Source organism: Strix aluco, chromosome 4, assembly GCF_031877795.1.
Source record: "Strix aluco isolate bStrAlu1 chromosome 4, bStrAlu1.hap1, whole genome shotgun sequence".
Taxonomy (NCBI): domain Eukaryota; kingdom Metazoa; phylum Chordata; class Aves; order Strigiformes; family Strigidae; genus Strix; species Strix aluco.
In genome coordinates this window covers 13,971,213-13,984,518 of record NC_133934.1, presented here as the reverse complement: position 1 = coordinate 13,984,518, position 13,306 = coordinate 13,971,213, and the positions used below count along the sequence as shown (strand labels likewise).

At 37.1% G+C, this 13,306-nt stretch overlaps 1 protein-coding gene across 9 annotated transcripts in view; it reads right to left on the bottom strand.

Annotated features, from left to right (window-relative positions):
• The window catches only part of JAKMIP1 (janus kinase and microtubule interacting protein 1), a 246,635-nt gene that overhangs the window by 48,970 nt on the left and 184,359 nt on the right, over positions 1-13,306 (bottom strand). For 6 of the 9 annotated variants that reach the window (XM_074822075.1, XM_074822078.1, XM_074822077.1 and 3 more), the window contains exons 10-12: positions 9,260-9,436; positions 6,992-7,048; positions 6,422-6,604 (exon numbers count right to left, since the gene is read on the bottom strand). In XM_074822075.1, coding sequence (XP_074678176.1) covers positions 6,422-6,604; positions 6,992-7,048; positions 9,260-9,436 — 417 coding nt within the window. Of the gene's footprint in view, positions 1-6,421; positions 6,642-6,991; positions 7,049-9,259; positions 9,437-13,306 lie in introns of those variants that run through there. The other 3 variants (XM_074822083.1, XM_074822079.1, XM_074822084.1) reach the window with 3 other exon arrangements.

Here is a 13,306-nt window from a genome sequence, read left to right as displayed (position 1 = left end):
AAAAATACAGCACCAAATCAAAGCTGTGACACTGGCACATTTCTTTTCTAGAAAAATAACCTTCTTGTAAGGTCTTTCCTTTCCTTCCACTGTTCAACCCAGAAACTCTTTTGCCTCTTGGGATTACCAAATCCTGCTGCAGCCAAAGTACTGAAACTCAGTAGAAAGGTGGTTTAATGCAAGCTCTGATGAGTGAAGCTGTTATTACATTGATGAAGTTTTCACAGTATGATCTGCGCTATATTTGAAAGTTGGTATCATTCTCTCAAAAAGGCTCATCTTCAGTGTTTCATAGGATTCTGTGAAACACTAAAACGCTAAAGATCATATTTTCTATAGCACCATGGATGTATCAGGATGATCCTGCATTTTATGTCAATGCCCAGACATTAATTTCTTTTTTTTTTTTTACACAATATTGATTCCATTTTCCTTTTATATTTTTTGCTTTCCTCTCAAGTTTCCACAAATTACCCCACCTAAGAAGAAATTAAAATATTGTGATAGTCCACCGAACTTGAATAAGTGTAAACTTGCACAATGACAAGTTCTAGAAAGGATTGACATTAAAACCAAAACCCATCATCTTCCCCCAACATTACAAAAATAAAAAGACAGTGGTGTCAGAGAGAAGAATAAGTCATTCTAATTCATCTAATTAAAATTAAATCATTTAATTCTAACATTTATCCAAAAAAAAGGGAAGGTTAGTTTTTAAAGGTTTCTTATTTTAGTCATGGCTATTACTCTACTTGCATTTACTGTTCTAGACAAATGCACACTCTTGACCATGAATTAGAGCAAAAACCACTGCTGAGATATCTGTATTATGTATGCAGTCAGGAAACAGATTCAATCTTTGTCAACCAAACCCAATTTTACTTTAAAATGGCACTAACCTTGAGTACCATCTCCTCGCCACCACAAATTCTTGAGACAGTGGACAAACAGCCATTTACATAATTATTTAACAGGTTTATCAGTTATTTCACTGGAAAGGCCAGGATGCCCTTAATTGCTTTAAATCTGTATTTTACACTCTTCAGTATTTTTATTAACTTTTCTGAAGGTCAAAAATGACATATCTCTCAGCAATGGATTTTACCCTTTAAAAAAATTGCTAAATAATAACCACCATCTCCTCTTTTTCACCCCTCTGGAATTCCAATTATTCAAGTCACATTTTCTCTAATGTCAGAAAAAGCAGCCTCTTCCTGCAAAACACTTTGTCTTGAAAGGTCCCTTGGTCTTGGTCAGCATTGTCCCCAACAGACTGAAAGTCCAAATTTAAGTTGATTCTCCCTTCTGAGGGTGGGACTCATCTGACCAAAGCATATCTCCTCCTGGCCCCCTTCACAACAAATGGACCCCAACTTCTATGACTCTTCTCACTTTATCTAAAGCAGACACATAAAATGGGCAGGATACCTCCTTGTAAGTACCTCTTTCTCTCCACTAACTATGAAAAGAAATAGATAAACTACTATGGATGTGATTGTCTGAAATACTGACATCAAACATGAAATGTATCTCACCCTCAGTGCCAGAAAAGCTTCTGATCTCACCAGCCATGCACAAATCATTTTAAGAAGAGCATCAGAGAATGTTATTTCAAGCCTGTTTCCTTCAAATATGATTCACAGGAAAGCAGTAAGTGGTTTCTTCCAAAGAAATGAGTAGAAATAGAAAAAAAAAAAAAAAAAGAAAGCATTGTTCTACTGAAAAGTATCTCAGAAAAAATTCCCTGATACAAAGGAGGATTAAGCTACACTGTTGTGCACATTTATTCCCTATTCTGTAAAACAAATAATTCACTAAACTGGACACATTCTTTGCCTGGAGCTTTCCATCCATAAGGTTTAAGATGACTCCATGAAAAGCAATCAAAAGTACTGCCATTTATCCCTATATTCCTTGCACAAATTCCCTCTCAGCCCTGAGAAATGAGGGCAAATAGACACAGTAGTTTCAGATCCACTATGGAAAGAATAGATAAAATATATCCTCAAGACAAAGCCTTCCAGTGCAAGAGAAATGGAAGTGAATGAGTACAGCAGCATTGTCCATTGCAGCCATCAGTCATCTGGACAGAGGCTGTTGGCTCAGTCATTTGAGGGAAAGAGCTGAACATACTTCTGTTTCTCCACACACACCCTAAAAGAGAGAGAAAAGGTCGCAAAATACAGTACAGCTGCTCTGTCTGGGATGAGCCCATATGAAAGGCAAGCCAAGCTCACTTGCTCCTCTGTGTGGTTCTCTAATATATCAAAAGCAGCATGGGCGCAGCCTCATGTTCAAGCTAGCCAAACTGGATAAAGATGTTTCTTAAATGCAAGTAGGCACCTAAAATCAGAAAAAAAATGGAGCCTCCTCTTTCACATTTCCTATTAGTTATCTGGAGAATTTTCTCTTGTTTTGCACTGTTACCAACCCAAGTAAAGCAGCTGTTGCAAAGCCCACTCCCAGTCCTTTTTGTCAGCTGTTTAGTGAACATGAATATCTAACATCAGTTGATGAATGCTGTCTTGTGTACTTTCCACTGGAAAAGGCAGAAAACCAACTGTTAATAATGTCCATTAATTAATTCTACAACAGCAAGAAAAGAAAGATGGGGCCAAGGCCTCTAAAATTAAACAAAATCAGCATTCAAAGAAGATGATTAAAATGGGACACAACAAAAGGCCAAAAATGGCCACATATTCTGTCTCTGATATTGGGCATGTGAGACCCAGCTATGGCACTGTGCCGAGTGCCACGTGCACTTGCTGGAGGCAGCCCTTGTCCCTGGAATGTAACCTCTTCAGATACATGCTTTTCATTTTCCAAACACAAAATCAGACAGGTTTTAATTACTTCAGTTGCCCAAATTTATTATCACTCCATTACAAGGGGCTCCAGTGGTTTATCACTTCACATCTTTTAAAAGGATAATATATCACAAAGGTTTAGAAATTAACTTCTTCATGCCTCAAAAAATTTAAAATCCATATTAGACATACATTGTCATTCCTATGGCTCCCCAAAAGGCTATTTTTTTCAAAACGGAGAGGCAGGTTTTTTTCATCATCCTGCATACAATTTTTGCTTTCAGTACAGCCACAGAGCTGTTTTCTCTGGATGAAAAAGAATAAACCCCACTCTGTGCTATTGTATATGTTTATTATGATAAACTAAAATTAAATTAAATTCCACTAAATTACTCAAACTAAATTACACATAAAGAGCTTCATGGTGTACAGTTTTATGGTGAGGAAAAGTAATTCAAAATCTAGTGCTCTTTACAGGGACTTGAAAAGAATATTAAGTGAAGGAAAATTTACTTTCTTTTCCGAACATATTGCTCTAGTGTATATCAGGCCTCAGTGAAAAGTACATTGCTCGAACAAAATCATGTGATACTCATGATTCAAGCAAATTTTATTTCTCACTCAAAAACATTTGAATGTAACACTGGGCTGTTAAAATAATCAAGAATGACAAAACTCAAATGCATGCTACTAAACTGAACTGATTTGAAGTCTTGAGTTAATGCAAATCAGCAAAAGAAAGCAACTGCGACAACAGTGATTTATCATGTCTGAGAACAGTCTTGAACACTGAAAGTGAAGTCTGAAGAGAAGCTCCAAAGATGATTGGTTTTACATCACACTGTCTTTGTGTTTTAGTATTTTAATGGGGATGAGTGTTAGGAAGAAAATACTTCTGGCAAACAGAAGAGAATGACCAACCATCCATTGCATCCTGAATGAGTAAAGAACTGAAGTTCACTTTTTTCTTTAAGCACGAGTAACTTGTTGATGCCCATAAGCTCCACTGAAGCTGGAGCTTCCTAGCACACAGCTAGGGCAGATCTAGCCAATCTACATGTAATTCCATGTAGAGATGAAAAAATATGTTCTCAAAAGAATTTTAAAACTTTTCTTCTGAGAACCAGACACAAAGTTTTTTATTGAACTACAAAAGGCCAGGCACTGAATTGAATACAGAGTTCCTTTTCCCTTCAAAGGGCTCTGGATCAGCCCTTCATGCATCACTGCAAACTTTCAGCTGAAATTCATCAGTAAGCCAAAGCAGGCAGGTCTGCTGCCAATGTGTGACAGGCTTCCATTCGTCACTCGGTCCAGAAATGAATAAAGCTAATTGCAAATCTTTAATTTAAGAAGGAAAACCAACAATAACAACAAAAGCATCAATCCATCAGATTTTCTCTAGAAGCGTTCAAATGTTAAGAATGATTTAGAAGTGAAAATCTGAAGGGAAGGAAGGGAATGACCTTTCAAAGTAGTTTTATGTAAGTAAAAGCTGGGCATAGCCCTTGAATCTTACATGTGAATTGCAGTGAGAATAAGAGTTGAAATGCAAAAAATGAATCCTCAAAGATGAAAAGTCAGTTCAGTTTAACATATGTCTACAGAATTCAGTACAGCATTTTTAAAAAGAAAGGAATGTATCACATGAATATGAAATAGTCTCTCTTTTATTGTAACCATTATTTATTAAATTAGGAGTAGTGTCACGCAGACATTTCCTCACTGAAATGTTTTCCATTGAAAAACTGATCCACAGAAACCTAAATTTTTCATAGGAACATACATACAGATCTGTCTTGGCAGGAAAGGTTTCCCCTGTTACACATGGAATTACTTATCACAGTACTTATCACAGACCAGAATGGTCCAAAGCTCAGTGTCAAAGTGCCCAGCAAGAGCTATCCTGTTCTCTGCATGACCAAAAAAACCCAGACTTGAATCCCAGTGTGCCTGAACCTAAGTGAGACCTTAGGGCACTATGGTGCTGGGTACTATGGGAAGGGGTTTGTGCTTGGTATGAATAGCTAAATATCTGTTGATTGAATGTGGGGGCTCCTACCTCGCAAAAGAACTCATTTGGCATCAGAATATACATTCAATCTAATTTTCTCCTGCTGGAGCTGCTAAGTTTTGTGATAATTAGACATTGAGGGAGACAGTGTGAGTGTGCAGAGTATTTGGATATTTATTGTACTGGGAAGCTTTACACTAATGTTCATTTATCACAGCAATGTCTGAGAAAATGTCTGAAGGCAGTGAAGTATTATCTCCCTTCTGACAGATGAGTTACTAACTACTGTCACATAAAACATTAATTCTCAGTGTGAGCTTGGGTGAGGCAGTGGTGGACTCAGACTTGACATACTCAAAGGAGACGTAGCCAGACAGAGAATCCTGACCTGTCCTGCAACCAGGAATCAATCTAGCTTTTTCTTAACATGCAGTTAAATTACTGTTTGCCACAGAAACAAGTATGACTGAGTGATAGCTTGCAACCCTTAATAACGCAGGAAGAATAAGCTTCTTCAGAGTGATACAGAACACCACTTTGTGTGTAAAAATGCAAAATAATCAGAAAAATAATGCTGGGGATTTCCTATACTATATGCCAATTCTGAGCATCTTTACTTCTCCCCATGAAAAACAGTGTCATTAAATGACAGATGTCAGTGTCATTAAAAAAATATTTTTTATGTACTCATTTTGCAGTGCATTGTGTTAGCCAAAGTACAAAATATAGTATGAACCTATGTTCTGTGTCCTGCTGTGGTAGGCAGCCACTTTCCCAATGTTTTACAAATGTGTAACACAAAATATTTTTTCGCCCCTTTTAGCCAGCAAGGTTCTACTTGAGTATACTTGCCACAAACATTACTAAATATTGTTTGGGGTTTTTTTACACTCTTTGTTTAAAATAATAGGAGAGAGAAAATCAAAGGGAGAAAAAAAGCTTGTTTGAAGGTTACTGAAGTACTGCATGGGAATATCTGTTTCTCCAGGTTGCCAGATTCAGATTCCTGTCCTCAAGAATGTCTTCAAGTAGGTGCTACTCCAAAAATATGAAGTATACTTCTAGCATCCAAGCTATTAATGATAATGTTGAACAGAACCAGGTGTGAAGGAGAGTGTATACCACTAGAACCACTTTCATCTTGCCAGCAAAACACAAGTAACTCCCTTTTGAATATGTATATCCACTGAGTTGACTGAAATCTTAAAATGATTCACTGTAGACCTTTTTTTTCTGATTTCTTCAGAAATCTGAGACAATGCATTGTGCAGGAAGAAAATGCAAAATTCATATTTGAAGAGAAATTGAATATTACGTGCTGTATTATCCAGAAGGATACTGTGTTAAAAATATCAGGGAGGTTTTTTTTTGCATAGAGCCCTGACATACTTTGTGATTACCTCCAGAATATTCAAACCCTGACCAAAACAGCAGTAAACCAACCAACTGCACTGACTTGTCTGAAGCAATATTTATATTAAGTGCTCAAATACATTTTAAAACTACACATTGAATCTTACTGAACGCTCTAAAAAAAAAAGATCACTGACAATACAATAGTGGAAATGGGAAGATCCTACAAGGAAGTACAAATACTTACCTCTTGATCACACATTGGTGTAAAAGCGACTGCATACTCTGCCAGGGCCACGTCATTCACCAAATTTTTCACCTCTTCATCAAACACAGAGTTAATAATTCCTCGCCTGTGAAATTCTCCATGCATCCTTATAATGAAGCTGTTCCTCTCCTGGCACTTTCGGGTGAGGCAAGCCAGTTTAGCCTATGCAGCATGAACACACATACATTGATTTCACTCCCTGTTGAGATTGCAAGATTATATTTTGTGTCTGATCTGTAATTTCACATGTTTTGACTCAAAGCTATAGATTGCATTCTTACGTTTCTAGGCCATTAGGTGTCTCTGCACCTTGCAGCAACAGTACATGTGCACAGATAAACTGGAAAGAGACCTTCTCTTTCCATGTGCGAGGTCCCCCTTTTGACAGGCTGAAGAGTACCCATAGTAATAGGCCCTTGCCTAAAGCCTAAAGCCCAGTAGCAAATATCTAAGTCAGGGGCAGCTGCAGAATGCAGGCACATCCACAGAAGCCCGTAAGCAAAGGGATACACCTTTGTGTAGTTCCTGCATCAGCTTTCAGGAAAATACCTTCAGAGGAGCCAGTGTCAACTTCTCTTCAGATCTTCTCTTCTGAAGTTCTTTTTCCTGAAAGATTGAAAAAATTCCACATTAATTTATTCAAGAGTCACTTTAAAATGCTGTAGCAGTTTTTTTGATATTTGTTTTAGACCTGACTTCCGAGGTGTACACTTTGCATTTCTGTGTGACCCTGTATCACGGATAGGCCTTGGCACTACTCTGCTAGCATTAACGTTGGTCTTACGTATTGCTAAAGGCTTTTGGATGTTTTTAGATAGAGCCCTATATCAGTTGAGGTTATTTCATTAAAGCAGTATCACATTAAAGACTTGTTATCCTTCATCATGCATGCATGTTCCCATTTACTCTGTGAATCTTCCAAAATACACTTTTGGGAAAAGTTTTCCCTTTTCTTATCTATATTATATTGTAGAACGAGAGAAACAAGGAGGGATTTTCTGCATGTGTATTCCATGGCTCTGAAAAGTGAACATCAACAACTTTCTACTCTGACACAATCGATGCATGTCCTCTATTAGGTGGTGAGCCAGGGTGAGCTAGATGACCTAGTCTGTACCTTATGATTAAAATGTTTATTATTCATGGGAAACCTGCTTTCTGATTATGCAAAAAACCCCAAGCAATATCCTGCCAGGCAAAATCCTTTTCTATTACGAATCAATACAGTATTATTTGTCAGTAAAGTACAGATTCCTTTGCATTCATTTTGCTTGACAATTTATACTTCTATAAAGTCTACAGTAAATATATGCATCAGAAAAAGACTCCTTTTATGAGAATTAATTTATGGTTAAAGAGGTCACACGGTCCTCAGCTAATAAATTGTGGTCTTGGGAAGAAATAGAGTAGATAGGACAGGAGAGACATGTCTTACATTGCACCAGCACCAGGGGAACAAAGAAAAAGCTGGCAGTAGGTCCCTGCACTGGTGACATCCAATTCTTGATGAGGCATGGAGCAAAACATTTTGCCAATGCAAGAGAACAATTAGGAGTTGCCCATTTATATGGATAGCACGTCTGAACCCTTTCTCACCTACCATCTGATATGCACCATCCATCACTACAGACACCAGACACTACAAAACAATTTCATTTCACCACTACAATTCTGCTAAGAGGCATCCTAATCAATGCCTGAGAGAAGCCACTAACCCTTTGTACAGGACTGGTTTAAAGCAAATCCCAGCACAAGAGAAGGCTAGGAAAAAAACCCCAACAAAACCGAAACCAACAAAAAAACTCACCAAACCCAAAACTGTAGAACAGGAGGATTTACCATAGAGGAAGTAGGATGAAACTTGCACCCAATAGGGAGAATAAAATCAACTCTTGTATTTCAGAGGAAAGACAGAGGAGAAGTATGTTCTACACATTGTACCAGGGTATGAAGAATACTATTGAGAAAAATGTCATTTACTAGTTGTTTCAGAGTATGGTGTGCAATTCCAATTTGGCTCACATTTTAACTATAATCCCTTTTTGAAAGATGGTTTCCAAAGAAATGGGAAACAAAATCTAAGGGAAAAATAGTCCTAGCAGGAATTTGTTTCCACCTAAGAGTTTAGTAGTTATAGTCATACTGACAGCAGTAGGTTTGCTGTCACACAGTAAGGTGGTAGCTTTGCAAATGTTAATGTCTGTACCTGCTTTAGTTTGCCAGGTGAAATATAATGCACAAGTGCAAAAACTGCTCATGTAAGTATATTTGTGTATACGTGGAAGTTCTCACCAGAGTAACTATGTCAGTTAATAAAAATACAAACCACACAGCTAACTGAAAATGCATTAAGGAAACACTTAATGTGTAACCCCAGCAGCTGGATCAAAAAAAGTTAGAAAAAAACTATCAAAATTCTATCATTAGCTCACTGTTTCATAATCTGATATAGTGCAAGAGAGTTGTGAATGTTAAAAATCCTGACAATTTAACCCAAGAAGGTGGCTATGTAAAGAATTTCAGCACCGCTTTGCTTGCATTACACTATTGGGATTATAGAAGAGACTGGTGACAACTTTTATTATAGTCAATCATCTGTCCATAACGCTGAACACCCAGGCAGTTTACATCTTTTCCTTATTTCTCTGAAGTCAGGGGTACCTTTATATTCCTGGAAACCATTTAATTATCCTCAGACTCATTCCCAGGAAAGAATACTCTTTTGGTTCTCTCATTTGAAAAGAAAGAGGTAGAATCTGAACTCTAAGTTCACATTTGTCCACCCACTTAAGCACACAGAAAACAGCTTTATTATACCTTTTCACATAGCTGAGCCTGAAGGAGTTCCACTTCATTCTGCAAGTCATGAAACTGATTTTGCAATGCAGCCTGGTCCCTGAGCTGGGCTTTCAAGGTCAGCACTTGCTGCTGTAATCTCTTATTTGCTATTTTAGTCTCCTCTGTTTCCTGGGCATCTTTCACCGTGTACACAGGCTAGAAAGCAAATACACAGATTTTCACATTAGATGTATAAAATAACGAAAATATTCTCAATCATGTTTCAGAGCACAAAACTTCTCACTCAATATACTTACCTACCTTGTATGCAAAAAAAAAAAAAAAAAAAAAAGCTGATATAAACCATATGACTTCAAACCTTCATAAACATATTATCACTAATATCTTGCACTAATCTTAAAACTGTTTGTGACCAAGGAGTTCTTGATGCCCTGTGAGAGCAGGTGTAGGATTGGGATTTGGGATTTCACAATGCTCCTTATTGCTTTCATATCTGGGGAAACTGGGGCACAGACAGCTTAAGTGACCAACCTATGGTCACACAGTGAGTAAGAACAGAACTCAAAAGTCTCCAGTCTCCTGCTCCAACTGCTGTATAATATGTGCCTTACTTTTCTACATATATTTATCTCAGAGAGAAAATTCTATTCTCCCAGTTACATTTTTGTTTTGGGAGATAATAAAACTAATCAGATTTTAACTATAAATTTCAAAAATATTTAAAAATAAAATATTTCTTACATTAAAATGTAGTAATAGTGGTACAGAACAAGTGGAAGGAGAAGCTTCTGAATTTAACTCCTCCCCCACTCTCTGATTATTTTTTTTTTTTTCCAATTTCAGGCACTTAGCTTGAAAGGGTTAGTGAGAGCTTTAGATTGATGGTCAGCATCATAAGGTCAGCTCCTAGAAGTGACACTGTCAGATTAAACATATAGATTAAGAATGAGGAAAAATCTGAGGGTGAAGAAAGTCTTGTGAAAAACATTTATGCTATTGTGAACTTATATTAAAAAATATTGATACACACAGCTGCTCAAGATTTCTGATAACATGCTATATAAACAAGCTTAAAAGATTAAACATTTCAGTGATTAAGCTAAAAATTCTAGTCAGACCTATGATATACTGCAGTGAAACCATATAACCTTCTGACAAAACACGCAGGAAGGTGCTTTGATTTTAATGGTTACCAACATGGATACAACCTAGAGAAGAGCTAATATTCCGCTATGATACACAACAACACAGTTAAACTTTCCCTTGCTTTCTGACAGCCTTTCCAACTTTGACACCCTTGGTGACTACAATGTACTGAAGGCACTGTTTCACCGAAAACAGCAAACTGAAGTGATAAATCGCAGCGCTCTGACTACAAAGCATCATTGCAACACAGATAAAACCAGAAATATGACGTTTTCATACTGTTCTTCCTAATAGAGCAAGTCCTTTATGCAGAGCATTCAAGCAAGTCGTGTCATGCTTTGTACCAAACTTTCTGACTCCCTCTTGCGTTAAGAGAAAGAACAACAGCAACTGTTGGACACCAAGATTGAGTAGACAAGGGTTGCAATGGCAGAAGCCTGAGGATGAGTTTGAGACATAGTATTTTCCTCATCATCCCCCACAAAAAGTATGTTAAATAAAAAATGGAAACACTCCCTAATTGAAGATGTTTAATGGAAGAAGAGGTGGGGAAATAAAAAAATTGCTTGTAGGTTAAAGACAGAGAGAAGTTCCCTCTTTCCTTTTGCATTTTGCTGACCTGACAGCAGTTTTCTGTACTTTCAGAGCAGAAGTGAGGCCTGCAAGGTTTATTTATGATCCCTCTGTCAGATGTCCCAGTTAACAGTAACTATGGGTTGTGTAGTCAAGCTCCAGAAGGGTGAAGGACCCAGCAGCTGGGACTGGGAAATAACTAAAGGATAACTAGGCCAAAAACCTAGCATTTAACACACTGCATTGTTGTAAAACCTGGCAAGATGTCTAGGCTTTGAAGTTGGTGCTTAAACACTAAAAGTAAAATCTTCCTCTTCTTGTGTGTGCTGTGCTTATCTGAAAACTTAATGAGAAAATGGGAAGGAATACGACTTTTTGGCTACAGGCCATGACAGGAGTCGGAGGTTCACCGGGAAAGCCTGGCACCTTACTTACTGTGTGCATTGCATTCAAAATTCTTGTATTCCTTTTCAAAGCTGTAAATAGTACCCTGCTCCCTTCCTGCTCACCCACATATTTCTACCTTCTACCACAGCATCACAGTTCAGAAAGTCACCTCAACATCTTAGAAATTTTCCCCAAATACTCTTACGTTAAATGGTATTTCCTCTGTTAGCAAGACCACTGAAACAGAGTCATAGCAGTAACCTTAGAGTATATTATCTTAGCTCTTTTTTACTTGCAATGAATAAAATGACAGCCTTTTGGAGTCTCAGCCAAGAACTAGGATCCCTGGGCATTGGGGGCTGTAGAACATAAGAGATGTACAAAGTCCTAAAAGACATGCTCAAAACACTTCATATCTCAAAGACCTCCCAACCTTGGGTTCTAGGTCCAGAGTGCTCACATCTTCACTTCTTTCAAGCGTCACAGACAGAGAACTTCCAGAAAATGAAGTTTAGAACAGGAAAAAGCATAAATTATTGTGATTTACTGTATCAGAGTTTATTAATAACCTTGTGTGATGAAAAGCACTTTTGGACAGGGGTGGCAACTAACTGAAAATGAGAACAGGATCATCAGTCTACCAAACTGCCCTCAGGAAGAAAAATGATGCCAGAAGAGTAGATCATGATAATCATTGTGCCAAAAAGTTGTTGGTTTTTTTTTTTTAATCTAAAAAATTTAGGTCATATTTTAACAACTTCACACAAACCTGCTATTGACAGCTTGGTGTATATTTAAAAAGTTTATTTTAAAAGAGAATTATTCAAATACAGTCACAACCTTTGTTAAACTATATCTACTCTATTTTCTATCCATACTATTTGCTCAATTGTGCCAATAAAATCAATATCTTTTGGTTAAGACACAATGAACTTGAGTCATGCACATAATTAGTTGTGCCATCAAACAGTGTAAGTGAAGGATAAACCCAGTTCTGTGATGTACATGTACTGCCTCTTTGACCCTGGAATGACACACATGTGTATTCAACAATTTGACATTAAGCCACAACAAGTAATTAAATCAGATGAAGAAGTCAGATCCAAATCAAACATCACAATATTGCATAAATATATACTATTGATTAATAAACACTAACATGAAAAGTTTAGTTATTGGAGGGATTTAAAAGTGGGCTTTTTTTCAAAAGAAAGGCTGACCTGCACTTTTTCCAGTGTAAAAATATTCTGCAAAGGTTGATGAATTTTACTCCCATGTGTCATAGAAATAATTAACATCCTAATTCGGTGAGCAATAAAATAAGCAATAATTGCCCCAGACTGTCCCCAAACAAAAGGGTTAAAGCTCCATTTGCCAAAAAATGCCCCCAAAAGCTTGTTAGCTTAAACAAAACACCATGATACACTTCTGTTTATTTTCAAACAATTTGGGAGTTTCTTATTATTTGCAATAGATTATTTTAGGATGTTACATGCCAATACATCATAATGATATGAAAGATTTGTTCTTCATTTTCAATTAACAGTCAGAATTCAGTTGTCTAAACATCAGCACATAGTGCCACTGAAGGTGTACAAGCTAATATGAAATAACTGCACAGGACTTGCAGGTGGCCAACTACACCCTCAGCCAGGATGCCCTAAGGCATTTAAATGGGATAAACAGTGACATTTAGGCAACTGAACTGAGCCAAGAATCTTTACAATTCCCAGAATTTGTTTTAATTTTCTTCCAAAGCCATATCTATCTAACCTGTTCAAACTGAATTTGCAAATATTGTAGGTTGCTACAAAATTGCTTTTCCAACTGATAAAAGTTGCCTATTTCTTCTTTGCAGTTTTCTGTTAAGGAGCATAGAAATAATTTCAGGGCTAGCTGAAAAATCTTTATGAAAGCTACTTCCAGGAGATTATTCAATAATTAAAAATCTTTCCATAA